The sequence below is a fragment of the Tiliqua scincoides genome, chromosome 5, assembly GCF_035046505.1.
Source record: "Tiliqua scincoides isolate rTilSci1 chromosome 5, rTilSci1.hap2, whole genome shotgun sequence".
Taxonomy (NCBI): Eukaryota; Metazoa; Chordata; class Lepidosauria; order Squamata; family Scincidae; genus Tiliqua; species Tiliqua scincoides.
Window position 1 is genome coordinate 5900804 of NC_089825.1, and position 16477 is coordinate 5917280.

At 46.3% G+C, this 16477-nt stretch overlaps 1 protein-coding gene across 11 annotated transcripts in view; it reads left to right on the forward strand.

Moving 5' to 3' along the window:
• Positions 1-16477, forward strand: part of LOC136654387 (sodium channel protein type 5 subunit alpha-like) — a 319548-nt gene that overhangs the window by 185342 nt on the left and 117729 nt on the right. For all 11 annotated transcript variants that reach the window (XM_066631371.1, XM_066631373.1, XM_066631374.1 and 8 more), the window contains one exon: positions 860-1216. In XM_066631371.1, the coding sequence (XP_066487468.1) occupies positions 860-1216 (357 nt within the window). The remainder of the gene's footprint in view (positions 1-859; positions 1217-16477) is intronic.

Consider the following 16477-nt stretch of genomic DNA (forward strand, 5'->3'; position numbering starts at 1 on the left):
GGCATAAGAGGAAGAGGAAACTGGAGCTGAAGGAAGGAAAGGGTGTCAAAAACTGTTGCAAGAATGTGAATGGTGAGGTGAGGTTTTTTTTGTTTGTTTTTTATGGTTGACTATGTCAACTGAGCTATCTTCAAAGTGAATATCAAAACTGAGGAATATCTGGGGAAGGTCTAGTCTTTGCATCGGTTGCGTCACTAGGAGGGTACAGGGGGTGCAGGCCACACTGGGTGACACACACAGAGGGTGAAATCACTTCTAGCCAAAATTGTTAAAATCTTGGTATTTTCAAATAATACCATTCTGTTATATATCATTCGATGTGTAATTTCATGCAGAATGCAGTGAAACAGACCACACTGAAATATCTCTATTCTATCAAAAGTTATAGCCAAAAAACCAGCAGGGCGGGGCAGTGGTGTATCTCCATGCCCACTGCCCATGATGTTGCTCTGCCCATTGCATGGGAGGAGGTCCGTCATGGGGGTGATGCCCTGGCCTCCCACACCAGGTGATGTGCCCCAGAAAGCCTCCTCTCCGTCTCCCCCCACACCCCCACCTACTTCTCTGCTGCCTGGTGGTCTGCCGAGTAGTGGAGCACCAGTGATCCACCAGCGCTAGCCCAGCGCCAGCCAGCACCAAGCTAGCATTGGCGCTCTACCGGTGCTAGGGCCTTGCAAATGTTATGGCATGTTTGCGACAGTGCATGCCGGTGGTAAGCTGGTGCACACTGCTTAGGATTGGGCCCTCAACCTCTCTGTGTCACACAGTGTACTGTTGGTTTTGTTTTGTTAAATGGCGACTGTCTGCTCCCGATCTCTTCTGCAAGCCTTCAGCTGTGTTTTGGATGCTTTGTCCACAGCTGAGGGTCTTCAAGCTGGCGAAGTCTTGGCCGACGCTAAACACGCTCATCAAAATCATTGGAAACTCTGTGGGAGCTCTGGGAAACCTCACACTCGTCTTGGCCATCATCGTTTTCATCTTTGCGGTGGTGGGGATGCAGCTCTTTGGGGAGATGTATTGCTTGAACGTCCACAATATCAGCACCACAGGAAAGTTGCCCCGTTGGCACATGCACGACTTCTTCCATTCCTTCCTCATCATCTTTCGGATTCTGTGTGGAGAGTGGATTGAGACCATGTGGGACTGCATGAAAGTGGCTCAGCAACCTCTCTGCCTTCTGGTCTTCCTGCTGGTCATGGTGATTGGAAACCTGGTGGTAAGTAGGCCAACACACACTGACTTATCCTAGGATTAGCAGGTTGCCTGAGGCTCAGACTTTGAGACTCAAGGGGTCAAACCTGGAAGTGGAAGGGCCTGGAGGTGTGTGTTGCTATAAGGCAGGGGTTTCCAAACCCCGGCCTGGGGGCCAAATGCAGCCTGCGACCAGCCTCTGTCCAGCCCACAGCCAGCCTCTGATCCCCTGAGAGCCTCTGGCCCAGTTGACCAAACACAACCGGAGTTGGGGTGGGGGAATGGGGGTCCACTTAGGTGTGTGCTTTATTTCTTAGGCTGTGTTGGTGCTTGGATAAATCCTGGGCATTTGAACCCATTCATTTATTCATCCATCTAAGTTCCATCTCTAATGTATTTATTTAAATTTTATTATTTAATTTTTTTTTTCCGGCCCTCGACACTGTACCAGATATTTGATGTGGACCTTTGGCCAAAAAGTTTAGAGACACCCCTGCTATAATGGTACAGCCCAGGGGGAACAGCAGGCAGCATGTAGCTGGGGGGGGGGGAGAACCTGGCTGTGTTTGGTAGAGCCTAGCTCCCCCTACTTGCTGGAAGAGGTGGCGTGAATACAAAAGCCCTCATGCCAGACAGAACATAGTCTGATATGTTGACTGGGCTCCTTACCCTCAGATCTAACCTCTTCTCCTGGAGAGCCTGGGAAGGAAGCCAAAAACTTTGCAACTTCAAGTCAAACCCTGAGACCTGGTCATCCTAGTTGCCATTGTGTCACCTGTCATGCTCTCCAGTCACTTAGGGTGCTATCCTAACCCCTTATGACAGTGCTTTCCAGCACTGGCATAGCGGCACCAATGGGACATGTGCTGCATCCTGCAGTTGGGTGTCACTCACGGAGGTCTCCTCAAAGTAAGGGAATGTTTGTTCCCTTACCTTGGAGCTTCAATGCCCTTATGTCAGTGCTTGTGTCTGGGATTGCGCCCTAATTGTCAGAAATTTCAGTACTTGCCCGTAGAGCAGTAATTTTCAACCGATGTGCTGTGCCACGGAAGGTCAGCAGGTGTGTCCTGGAAGTTTGGAGCACAGTGGTTGAAAATGGCTGAAAAACTCTTTTGGTTTCTGCAGCTCTGTTTCTAGAGCAACTATCTGTAGTAATGAATTGCCTCTCTCTTCTTGGGGGGGGGGGTATCTCCCAGAAGCCAGAAGTCACATCTCCAAGAGGCGAGAACTATAGAGGTCTGTGCTATGAGAATAAAAATGTTGAAAATCGCTTCCATAGAACTTCAGGGCTCAGAGTGAGTTCAGGCCTTAGAGTGCTCGCACTGTGATTCTGACCTTGTCATTTGGCAGGCTGCATGGAACCTTTGGGTGCGTCGGGCCGGGCAGAAGGACTTACGCAACCTTCTGCTTTCACCTGCTCAGCAGAGTCTTTGCCTGCTACATGTCAGAATACAGTTTCCACGTCAGGGCTGGTTTCTCTCTAGAATTGTTTCATGTGCCATGTTCATAAAGTAAAAACTCAGTTTTGTTTGTTTGATTTCTTTTTGCATGCCTGTATATTGTTGTTGGCAGTCTTCCACATTTTAATGGAAAAGTGGGATAAATAAATGGAATAGGCTTCTGGGTCCAGGAACTGGTGTTGGAGACTTTGGTCTGAAAAGCACAGGTTTGAGTTTTGGTGCCTTCCTCTCTCCTTTCCTGAAGTGCTTGACTGCTTTTCTCATGTTGTTCAGCCTGGAACGGGAGAGGCTGCAATGTCAGTGGGACACCAGTTGCTAACTCTCCTCGGAGCATAACGTACATTTAATGTCTCAGAAAGTGCTCAGCCTTCACGTGTGAGTGGAATCCAATTTGTGGAGTGTCAAGGGGTGGATTGTGAATCAGCTGGGACGATCTGCAGTCCGAGTGATGTTGGTGGCTTGACTGGTTACAGAAGGTGGCCTGATGCATCAGTGGCCTGGTTTTCCCATTCAGTGGCATGGCAGAGAATTGAACTCTGGATCTCCTTCCAGGAGCAATGAGTCACGGCCTGAATGTGTTACTGATTTCTGAGGGCTTGCTGGAGATGGCATTTCCTGCCTGTACGTAGGTGGCAGAGATTTATTTCCCAGCTCTGAAGTTCTTGGCTGTTTCTGTGACATTATTACACCTGAAATGGGAAAGATTCTCATGGAGATGGTTTTATGCCCCTTCAAACACACACCCCCACAGAGTCCAGGTGCAGGCAGCTTACCCTTGGTGCTCTCCCATACAAGGGTACTCCTGGTATATGGATGTGTGCTGGGATGACTGTGTAGGTAAGGGTTCTCCAAACGTTTTGGCTCCAGGGCCACATCATATTACCTTAACATGGTGTTGAGGGCTGTATGTGGCCAGTGGGGCAGGGTTTGAAAAACCCTGGTATAGGTCTTTCTCACCAAGAAATGGTCAAGTAGCATTTGCACCCCTCAACTAATCAAAGATGAACAGTCAAACAGCCTCAAGGAGGTTCTTCCAACATTCAACTTAACGTTTAAGAAGCAGAAATGTCCACTCTCCACGGGCTGCTGGCTCCCTCCCCAAAGGACAAACAAGCTCACTTTATGGAGAAAGCAAAATGATACTATGTGTGCATTTTTTTCTTCCTGATGGAGTTGGAGGGAGGGAGAGTGGAGAAAAACATTTAGAGCATCCTTTCCTGCAGGAGTATCCCTAGAAGGCCTTGTTCATTGCTGTTGGGACTCACTGCTACCTGCTATTCAGTTTCCTTTCCCCAAGCTTGCAGAGTTGAGTACCCCATGACTAAACATTTGCCCCGTCTCTATACCCAACCAGTTGACTTCACCCTCACAGTTGCAGAATTCACACATGTGCTCAGCTGCCATGTTGGGCTAGCAACACAGAATAATAAATAATAATAATAACTTTATTTTTATCCCGCCTTTCTCCCCAAAGGGACTCAAGGCGGCTTACAACATATAAAAACATAATTTAAAAACAAATAAAAACATATTAACACATCATAAAAAACAGCAGTCAGAGTAAAAAAATAGGTAAAAAGAGCATAGAGCAGCAGCAAGTCATAAAAGAATCAGGCCTGTAAAAATATTAAAAGATGTAAAAAGATGTTAAAAGGCCGAGAACTCAGAAGGCTTGTTTAAACAGAAGGGTCTTCAGGCCTCGCCGAAAGGTCTCAAGAGAGGGAGCCATTCTTAAGTCAGGGGGAAGGGAGTTCCATAGCGTTGGTGCCACTACTGAGAAGGCCCTCTTTCTTGCAGCCACCCCACGTACCTCCCTAGGCGGCGGCACTTGTAAAAAGGCCTTCTCTGATGACCTAAGAGGACGAGCCGGATTGTACGGGAGCAGGCGATCTCTAAGATACCCTGGTCCAGAGCAGTATAGGGAGTGTGTGGAGTGGGCTTCACAAACCATTTTACTTGTCGAGTCGTTAAAAGTTTTAATCTCTCGAGATCTGTCAGCTGGTTACATTTCCACCAAGTGCTATCTTGTAAGCCTTCAGTGAGGTATTTTCAGTCAAGGGCCATTCTTCTGAGCTGGACTTTAAGGTATGCGTAATCATCTCTAGGTGTTAACATTCGTGGCTGGGAAAACATGTCAGCAATTCCTAAGCCTGTGGCGTAAAGTCTAACTTCCTGAGATGCATCTTGGCACATCACAACACAACTGTGCGGCTGCCAAATCCCAGTCAGATGATGATAGTCATGCCTATAGGACTGAATCTCTTGATTGCAGCCACCAAATTAGGGTCTGTGTAGCTCTCTTTAGCGCCATTGTAATGTGCCACTGTAATCACATTGCATTCTGAGTGTCATTGAGGCTCTGGCTAAGGGTCTGATGGAGAACAAATAGGACGAGTCTCCCACGTTTGCAGGGAAATGGTTTTGGGAGTACTCGATTTGTATAATGATGTTTACAGTGAAATTCTGCAAAATGGCTTGGCCTGGTCTAGATGGAAATGAAGGTCACAGGGGTTAATACAGCAAACTGTGGGCTGGCAGGTTATTAAGGAACGACGGAGGGCCTCGTTATCGGCACTTTCTCTATCATCACTCCTGGCACTTGCCAACGGAATGTAATTGCACCCCATGGTGCATCATGTGAGCTGACACTGGGGAGCCATGCGCTGTCACCTGTCTCTTGTGGGAGAGTTTTGCGGCGTGATTTTGAACATTGTTAACATGTTAGCTCAGCGAGTGTACCTAGCTGCTGAGAGAGAGAGAGAGAGAGAGAGAGAGAGAGAGAGAGAACTTTAGGAATTATGACCTCTAAACTACTATGCTGAAGACATTCAGATCCAGAGCATGTGACTGTATTGCTCATTTTATTTGGGATGATAAATGAAGAGGATCATGGTACTTATGATCAGGGCCATCAAAAATAGCACCTTTCTGGAAAGTTTTTGGACCCCAGATAAAAAGGCCACTTCTTGAGGGGAAGCTTTGAGCAATTGTATAGAATTAGCAATGCTGCTTTTATCCGGTGATACAATTAGAAAAAAGATCCGGACTGCTTCATTGGTATGCAGCCCAGGTCACCAGAGGAGGGACTCGCTGGACTGCTATACTTCAGCACCATCTTTGCTGATGGCCACAGGGGGTTATTGGCACTAACAGCTCAACTGAGACCCAGCAGAGAGTACAATGGACCAATAGGATTCCACATTGGCTTATACAACTCAGTGGGAAACCCTGGCCTCTGAGCATTCTGCTTGGAGGCAGGCTTTGCAGCATGGCCTTTCCCAGTTTGAAGAGACACTTGGCCAACAGACTGAGGCAAAGAGGCAAAGAAGGAAGGCCCATAGCCAGGGAGACAGACAGGGACAGACTGCACTTGCTCCCAGTGTGGAAGGGCTTGTCACTCCTGAATCGGCCTTTTCAGCCACACTAGACGCTGTTCCAGAACCACCATTCAGAGCGTGATACCAGAGTCTTTCGAGACTGAAGGCTGCCAACAGTATTCTGGTGGGTTCTTCAGTCTGAGTGAGTCGTTCTTCAGGCTCTCAAATTGACTGTTGTGGGCTTAGCTATCAGCATTCTTCCAAATTCACCATGAGACTGATAGCCCTGACACTCCTCCTCTGAAACATGGAGCAAGACATTTCAGACTTCCAGGACAAGCAGAAGTGATTATGCTATTGCAGCCCAACCTACATCCCCATGCGGAGATGCAGCAGCACTGGCGTAGCTTCTGTTGAATACTGCCGGGGATTTTTGACTCTGGGGGACATTTGTCCCCTTGCTCCGGGGTAAACCCCAGCAGGGGTAAGGTGTAAACCCCAACAAATCAATTGAGATCTGTATCACTGATATTGCTGGTGGAAGTTCGTGTTGATCAGTGCAGGCCTATCAAACCTAGGGGGTTCTGGATCCAGCATGCACCACCACCACTGAACCAGCCACTCTCCCAGGTCTGATCCACCCACCCCTCCCTCATCTTCTCCCCATTCCACCATCCCCTGCTGCATTCAACCCATTCACCCCCATTTCCATCCTCCTATCGTGTTGAGCTTACCTGCACTGGCAGACCTCAGTTGCTCCAGCCTTTCCACTGACAAACCAGCTCCCTGCTGATTCCACTGGTGCTTCCTCTCAATAGAATTGTGAATTGTATTTGCCACTTATCTTTTTAAGCCCAAATACAGGGTGACCCAAAAAAAACCGAACTCCTAAAAATTTTATTAAATCCTGCAAAGGTCCAGTAAATTTCAAGAAACTTACTGGACTCAAACTTATTGAGTTTGAGGAAGATTATTGTTCCAATATTCCATGCACAAAGTTGACTTGAATACCCTGAAAGAAAAAAGAAGAAAAATTAAAATTAACAGTTTTATTCAAAGATTTGTGGGTTCTGTTTTTTTGGGGGTCACCCTGTATTTACCCTGTAGATGCACAGGGCCAAACTCTCAGAATTGGTGAAAAAGGGCATCGGAATGTGAGGTCATTTTTACCTTATACAGTGCTTATGTGGTTGGGTTGGACAATAAAATCACTGATAGTGAAACACAGAGTAAGACTAGAGAACTATTATTGCATAAGCAGAGGTGTTTGAAAATGGTTTTATTTTTTCTCAGATTTTGTGATTTCAAAAAAAAGTATCAAGCGGAAAGCGGTCTTATGTGTTTTTATTCTAAGTTTTCATTCCAAGTTCTCATTTTTATTAACTTTAAACACTTTAAAAATGTACTAGGTAGGTGATATAGTGTCGGCAGATATAGTTGCAGTATTATTTCTAACTGGAAAAGTAATCTGTTGTAATTTCTGGAAAGTATCTTAAGCCCCAAAGTTTTGTGTTTTATATTCAGAGATCTTAAACACCAAACTGTGGAGTTTTGTGTTTTTATGTTCTTATTAACCAAAACAAACACCAATGTGCATAAGGTTGTAGCAACAAGAGTAAGCTGGTTTTTGGCATCAGCCAAACATTCCCCAGCTGGATATACTATGGTAATATCAAAGCTGGCTAAAGTCCTGTTTCACTGAGGAAAACCATCAATGGTTAGCTATATAAACAAGCTAGGTGCTGTTTATCAATTTTTGTAATGATCAGTGTATATTGATACATGTGTTCACTTCTGTGTATTATGAAATTGTAATGTCATAGACCCAACATGCAGTTCAGTCACACAGCAGGCAGAAACGATCTAGAAGGTGTCATATGTTTGGTCTCATCAGGACTGCTGTTTTGGCAGTGCTTTATCGTCGCATGGGCGTGCGTTGGTGGCACAGAGAAGGGCTGGCAAAGATGCTCATGAAATGAATCAAACTTAAGGAAAGCTGCGACAGTGGTGCGGCTGATGAAAGTGTAGCTAGGTGCCGAGCGCAAAATGACGCCCTGGAAGTCACATCACTTCCAGAAGTGACCTCACACCCAGACTTTTAAAAAAGTGAAAATGGGGCAGTGGGATAGCTAAGGCATCTGATACTCAGGGTCAAAGAAGATTTTGTAGCCTCTCTCCATTATGAAATCAAATTTAATTTATTAAGTAAATAAAAAGGTTTCTGCTTAATTGGTCATAAGTTTTAATAGAATATAAATATTTCATTGTGGTTTGTTTAATTGCATTCAGCATTAGGTTACCTTTTCGATGATATATAACATGATAGTATTATTCGTACATACCAGTGTTTTTACAATTTTGTCCACCAGTGAAGCTCAGCTTGTTGCCCCCCCCCCCAAAGCTTGTTGCCTGGTGCGATTGCTTCTCCCTGCACCCCCTTAGCTATGTCACTGAGCTGTGGCGAATTGCATTGAACTGAATTTGTCCAATACTGAAATTAATCTTAGAAAGTCTAAACCAAAATTCAGGAGAAGCGGAATGTGGGAGAAAGTGAACCCATGGAACAAGAAAAGAACCAAACATGGCAAAGTCACTCAAGTCACTCATCTCTGTCAAAAGCATGTGGCATTTGTAGCGCGCTCTGTGTGTGTGTGCAAGGAAACAGAACTCTTCATTTTGCAAAGAATGCTGACATATACTGATTTTCAAAATGTCATGCACACACCAGGGACATGCAGAGTGTGGAGGCAAAACCTCCCCCCACCGAAGTCCTTTGAAAAGTGCCACCGTCGTGGGAGGTGTGCAAGCACTCATAACACAGCAGCGACACTTTTTGAAAGACTCTGGTGGGGAGGCTCTGCCTCACTTGGCTCCTGACCCACCACACGTCCTTGTAATGCACAGATAGAAAGATGATTCATTAAGGTTTGCTATGAAATGAAAATGATAGTGAATTGCAAGGGGTGAGTCTGTGTGTGTGTGTGTGTGTGTGTGTGTGTGTGTGTGTGTGTGTGTGTGTGTGTGAGTGAGAGAGAGAGAGAGAGAGAGAGAGATGGGGATGGGGAACAGTAGGTCCAGCAGAATCTGACTTGCTGAAAGCTTTTTGAGAAACTGAAAACTTTCTGATTGAGTTTTGCTAAAATATTCCTGTTTTCTGTCCTGTGTAAACATGTTTGGTAGGCTTGCTGCAAGGCAGTGTGATTACCACTGAAGCTGGTGTTTATTTTTAAGTTTTTTCCCCAGAAAGCACTGTTCATCCACATAAATAAAATGAAAATATTTTTTGAGATGTTTAAATCATAATTTGTTCTTAATTTGGTGGCAGAGGGGCTGCTAATTTTGTACACACTTGTATATCAGCTATCTGGTGCCCCAGAGTGGATGTTATTCTTTTTATCAACAATATCCTCTGGCTCCTAAATATTTAACAGACACAAAGTCATTAAAGTGTATTTATTCAAGAGATCAGAGCAGAATTTTTCAATTTTTAACCAGCACAATTTGCTATGAGAGAGTTTAGCTGCTGAAGGCAGACATTTCTTCCACAACCAAATAAAAACAGAATATGAACACTGGAGTGGAAGACTCAAAAGTAAGTCTGAGGATGAGAATGTGGTCAGGGCTATGAGGTGTACCAAGATTTCATAGACCTTAGTCCTGGGCACAGACTTTGGCTAGCTGAGATGAATTGGGGCCATAGTTCAATAGGAGAGTGTCTACATGGTTCACGAAGATACCAGGTTCTACCCTCACATTTCCAAGTAGATCTGTGCACACTGTACAGTATATGGGGGCGGGGCATATCCATGGATCCCATATTCATGGATTCACTTATCCATGTATTTGGTCCATAGGGGGCCCCCATGCACGCCCCCTCCTGAATTGAGGGGAGCACTGCTTCCCTTGCCTCCGGAGGGTCCTCTGAACCCAGCAGAGAGCACAGACGTTCGTCTGCAGCCTCTGCCAGGATCAAGCTGAGCCCAACAGTTTAAAAAACACAGCTTCCAGTTTCCCTGTGAAACTGGAAGTAGCATTTTTAGTGCTTTACAAGGCATAAGAGTCCTGGGGAAGCCCTCTGGGGTCTCTGCTGGGCTCAGAAGATCCTCAAGAGGTGCTCCCCTCAGCTCTGGAGGGTGGGAGTGAGGCATTCATCCGTATCCGCAGTTTCATGTTACCATGGGGGGTTCTAGAACAGAACCCCTGCAGATACAGGAGCATGACTGTGTAACTCACTTGTTGAAGGGATTGCTGCTTTCATCCCCAATAGACGGTGGTTATGTGCTGGGGAATTCCTTCTAGCAAGATGAAGTGAGCTGAAGTTTCTGATTCAGGGAGGTGAAATGAGAATCACAAGTGGATCAGAACAGCGTGGTCAAAATTAAGTGGGAGCAGGTGAGTCAGATGGCCGTGAACAGGAAGTGAAGCAAGACGTGAAGCCAGAGAAGCTCAGGAGAGGCTGGAAGAGGCAGAGATAAGAGTAGGAACAGGCAAGGGGAGAAAGGATGAGCGTGGTTTGAGCTTCACATTCCTAAGTGGCTGCTTGCACAGAGGAGGATTGGGTGCTTTAGTGCCAGACCTGTTCACTTGGAGTGCAATTCTGGCTTGATCAGGCAGTGCCTTTTGGGGAAGGAGCTTAGCCCAATAGGAGGAGCACCTCTTTTGCAAGCAGAAGGTCCTGATTCAGTCCCTACCACCTCCTGTTAAAGGGGACCTCCGATAGCAGAGGGGAAAAGACCTTGGAGGGTCTTTGCTAGTCAGAGTGAACAGGACAGAGCTGCAGGATGGATCAGTGACCTGAGACATCACTTTTGGTGATGGGAAGCTATCCTGATGGAGAAGCCAGTAAAGCTTTTAGGTGTAGGAGATTTCCTGAATCATTCCGGGGCTGCAGGAACGGGGTTTCTAAGATGTGCAGGGTTTGAATTACCCTCCACCTCTGATTCCCACTGCAATGTATAGATAACAGGATGCTGTTAGGGAGCCCACAGCTGGCCCTCCTAGCCTCTGTCTCTCTCTTTCCTTTGCAGCTTTCTCTATTGCTCGTGGCAGCTGCTTGTGCTTTTGTCTGAGCAACACATATCACATGTGTACCTTGCAGCATTGTGGAGGCGGAGGGGAGAAGGTGCTCTCACAGTGTGTAATTGAGTGTCACTGGAGTAGACTGCTGGGAAAAACAACATTCCTTTTCCCCAGCGTGTGTTAAGTTGCTCCCTAGGTCACTCTGACCCACATTATAGTACAGAGTGAAAGTGCCCTGTCTCTGTTTTTCTGTCACGGAACAGTGATGGTTAGGTCTTGAGATAGACGTTCAGTATGTAGATATGTTGATATTTTTAAAATAATTAACCATTTGCTTCCAAGCAAAGGCTGCACCCAGTGGCATAGCTAGAGGGGAGTGCAAAGTCCTAAGTTTTACAGGCACCTGAATGTGCCACGCAAGTGGTCCCTCCCCTTTGGAGCCATTCCGGGCAGGGGGAGCAAAACAGGATGCGGCCTGGAATGGCTCCCACCAAACAGAATGGCTTCAAAGGGAAGGAAGAGAGGCCATTTGCATGGCGCTGTCAGGCACCTGACAAACCTAGTGCTTTGTATCCCCTCCATAAGAACAGCCCCGCTTGACCAGGCCATAGGCCCATCTAGTCCAGCTTCCTGTATCTCACAGCGGCCCACCAAATGCCCCAGGGAGCACACCAGATCACAAGAGACCTCATTCTGGTGCCCTCCCTTTCATCTGACACAGCCCATTTCTAAAATCAGGAGGTGGCACATACGCATCATGGCTTGTAACCCGTAATGGATTTTTCCTCCAGAAACTTGTCCAATCCCCTTCTAAAGGCGTCCAGGCCAGGCACCATCCCCACATCCTGTGGCAAGGAGTTCCACAGACCAACCACACGCCAAGTAAAGAAATATTTTCTTTTGTCTGTTCTAACTCTCCCAACACTCAATTTTAGTGGATGTCCCCTGGTTCTGGTGTTATGTGAGAGTGTAAAGAGCATCTCTCTATCCACTTTATCTTTCCCATGCATAATTTTGTATGTCTCAATCATGTTCCCCCCCCCCCCGGCACCTCTTTTCTAGACTGAAGAGGCCCAAAAGCTGTAGCCTTTCCTCATAAGGAAGGTGCCCCATCCCAGTAATCATCTTAGTCGCTCTCTTTTGCATCTTTTCCATTTCCACTATGTCCTTTTTGAGATGTGGCCTTACTATCAATTTGTATAATGGCAGTATAATACTAGCCGTTTTGTTCTCAATACCCTTCCTAATGATCCCAAGCATAGAATTGGCCTTCTTCACTGCCGCCACACATTGGGTCGACACTTTCATCGACCTGTCCACCACCACCCCAAGATATCTCTCCTGATCTGTCACAGACAGCTCAGAACCCATAAGCCTATATCTAAAGTTTTGATTTTTTGCCCCAATGTGCATGACTTTACACTTACTTACATTGAAACGCATCTGCCATTTTGCTGCCCATTCTGCCAGTCTGGAGAGATCCTTCTGGAGCTCCTCACAATCACTTCTGGTCGGCTGCACGCTGGTTTGACCTCCCTGTTCCTGAGCTGCAGTTTGACCACAAACGTTCCCCTTGATCGTGAATGAAATTTTCTGCTGTAAAAGGATAAGTGATGATGTTTCGACTGAAGAGGTTTTCTTTTGCCTTTCTAAAATGTGCCATCTCATGCTACAATCCAACACAGTCCTGTGTGTTTAAGCTCCTGTGAAACAAATGCAGATAATAATAACTACTAGAAAAGGGCTCGTCACAGTTGAAAGGCAATGGCCATGTCCTGTTGTGTTTGCATTTTTATTGCATATCCATTTTTTTTATTTTTGCCTACATTCGGAGGAAGCTAGTCAAGTTTAAGTTCTGTTGAAATTAGCGGTTCTGAGGTTAGTCATCACTGACTCGACTCAGAGGACTCAAAAACAGCCCCCCCCATACATTCTGAAATGGTACAGTCCTTTTTCCACCTCATTCACTTCTCTCCTACCTCATTCTGCTCCACGTGTGGAGCAGCACAAGATTCCTATCTTGTGGCAGTGAATTCTGTTAACTGTGTATAATGTGAAGCAGTATTTTCTGTTACCAAGTGGTTTATGCTACAGCAATAGCATAACTATGGGGGTGTGTGGAACACGTCATGTAAGTAGCCCTTCCCACTCACCATCAGAGCCATAAGAACATAAGAAGAGCCCCACTGGATCAGGCCATAGGCCCATCTAGTCCAGCTTCCTGTAACTCACAGCGGACCACCAAATGCCCCAGGGAGCACACCAGATAACAAGAGACCTGCAAGGCTTCCTGGGAATTGTAGTTAAAAACATAAGAAGAGCCCCACTGGATCAGGCCATAGGCCCATCTAGTCCAGCTTCCTGTAACTCACAGCGGACCACCAAATGCCCCAGGGAGCACACCAGATAACAAGAGTCCTGCAAGGCTTCCTGGGAATTGTAGTTAAGAACATAAGAACAGCTCCACTGGATCAGGCCATAGGCCCATCTAGTCCAGCTTCCTGGAACTCACAGCGGCCCACCAAATGCCCCAGGGAGCACACCAGATAACAAGAGACCTCATCCTGGTGCCCTCCCTTGCATCTGGCATTCTGACATAGCCCATTTCTAAAATCAGGAGGTTGCACACACACATTATGGCTTGTAACCTGTAATGGATTTTTTCCTCCAGAAACTTGTCCAATCCCCTTTTGAAGGCATCCATGCCAGATGGGCAGTGATGGCAATGCATTGTGGGTGGTACCTGTATTACTTACCGCCCCATAGCTATGCTACTGAGTCATTTGCTTTTAAACCCTAAGGACTGGAAACTTGTTTTTTTATTTATTTTTAAAGCACAGAGTCTCGTTCTGCCAAATTCTGTGCCCATTGCCAATTTCTCCCCTCATGTGGCGTAACTGTAGAATACGCGCAGCTGTAGTGATGGGAAGGAACGCGAGAGAGATCTAGGGAAGCAGCCAGAATGCCCAAGGCGCTGTCTGCGATAAGAAGAGAAGAGTCAGAGTCTATTACATCACCTTGGACACCTCGTTAAGCAGAGTGGATTCATCTCCAGACACATCCTGCTTAGCCATGGAGAGGAAGCCGTAGCAGATGAATAAGCACATTTTGGGACACCCGCATACGAGACTCAAAACAATTGTCATTCCATTTATAATCCTCTTTGCTTCCGTTCCATTTGTGAGCTTGCTAGCTGGTGCTCTCTCTGAGAGTGCTCTCTTACAAACCCGTTTGGTTTTTTCTTTCCCCTCAGTTCCTTCCAGCGTCTTAAAAATAGTCTGGAGAGCCACTGTGGTATGACAGTGCAGGGCTTGTAGCAGGGAGACTTCAAATTTCCTGAGTGACTTTGGGCTTGTCATTGCCTCTCATATGAAACTATCTCAGAGGGTTGTTGTGAGAACAAAAATGTGGGGACATGTACACTGTCCTCACCCCTTTGGAGGAAAGGTGGCATAAAAATCAGATAGGTGGGTAGATATGGCAAGGAGATCTGGAGAAGGAGTCATGTACGCAGGTCTATGAAAGTTAACAAGCCAATCTGTATATTGATGGTGAGAAAGAAAGAGAACCCCACTGCTCTCTGGTGTCCAGAAGAACCCTTGCCCACTCCTTGGAGGTGATACTGACTCTCGCACCCCCTCCTCCCTTCCCCCTTGACTGGAAGCAGGAGTCCCTGAGTTCAAATCTTCATGCAGCCATGAAACTCCCTTATTGACCTTGGGCCAATCGCTCACTCTTAAAGCCCAATCTTAATGGTTGTGGCACCCGAATGAACAGCGGTGTCAAAATGGCGACCACTGTATCCCGCAGGTGCCGAGAAGCTGCTGGAGGTTTCCTCAGGGGAAGGGGACATTTGACCCTTTCCCCCAAATAAGGGTGCAGGCCCCACAATAGGGCTTCTCAAGTCCATGCTGGCTATTTTGCAGGCACAGACTTGAGAACCTCCATGTCAGGCTTTTCAGACCAACAAGGAGGGTAGGATTCGGTGGCGGCATCCTCTGTGGACATTTGCCATGCCTTGATACTCATTGTGCACTCCATTGTGAGGAGATACGCTTTGCTCAGCAGGCTGAAGGCCTGCGTTGTACCCTGCTGAGACCTTTCCAGCATCACCCAGCCCTGTGCCTGCAAGGCAGGCAGTTCCCTGAATCAGATAAATCCAGCTCCAGACAATAGTATACCGACCAATAAACCGGGGGTGAAGTTGTAGCTCAGTGGCCAAGCACCGCTGCAAACTTGGCGGCACCACCATCAAGCAGTCCATTGCAAACTAAAAATATTAGCACATTAGTGCTTACTGGTATGAATGGTAGACACTGGCATTTGTTACATCATCTACAAGGCGAGAGAGCCCCTTGTACGATGGATGTTGCTCATGAACTTTCATGGTATAGCCGCCAAACTTTACCAAGAGAATTTGTTGGTGTCCTCTGGACTCTAACATTGCCATACAAAGGTCTTATGTGAGTTGCTTAAGCATAAATACCTTAAGATAATGTATTCACTGTTTTTGCTTGAAGAAAATGCTGGGCAAGGACTGTCCAAAGGGTAGGCAACTCTCCCAAAAAGAAACTGGTTTGTTCTTCATTGGAAAACAGATTTGAGCTCTGTTTTAGGGGATGTGTAACATTAAACCCTATCAAATCATGGCTCATTTGTTCATGCTGCGTTACTCTAGGAACCTTTCTCATCTTGCTCATCTTGAAATCAATAACAAATTTTTTTTTACTTTGTAAACATTTTACGTTATTACAAAGAAACTTGGTGAACCTGAGCCATCTTCAGCCCGGATAAGGAGATGGCGCCATTCACCGTCTGTTTCAGAGGACATCTGCATACCACTGCAAGGGTTTCTTGCCTATTTTGGAAATTCTCGGGTATGAGATTAGGACACAAAACTGATGGGAGAAGCAAAAGACTCAGACCTGAATTTAACAGATACTGTAGTCAGTGGTTTAGGTAAAGGGGGTGCAAAGCACCAAGTTTTGCAGGGAGCCTCACCATGGCATGCAAGCAGCCCCTCCCCCTACCCTTCTAAACCATTCTGGGTAGCATACGCCTCTGTTTTGCTCCCCCCACCTGAAATGGCTCCAAAGGGGAGGGGCTGCTTGCATGCCATGGTGAGGCTCCTTGCAAAACTTAGTGCTTTGCATCCCTTCTAGCTACACCACTTACTGTAGGAAAGGAACTTTCATGAAAGATACATATTGATTGATTATCAGAGACAGAGTGTGTGTGCAGGGGGGGGCGGGGGAGCTCTGTGATGGGATTAGCTAATATCCAAAACTCAGTCATGCTTATTTCCTAGCTACATTATATAATAAAATATAAATGATGACTTTGTCTGCACTTGGCTGAATGTTGCATGAGCAAAGCTGAGGGCCTGTTTATACATGAAGCAGAACAAAACTTTTCATGAACTGAGAGCCCAGTCTCATCCTTTCTCCTTGTTAGTACAGCTGCACCAAAAATGGGTGTGCTGTATGCAGC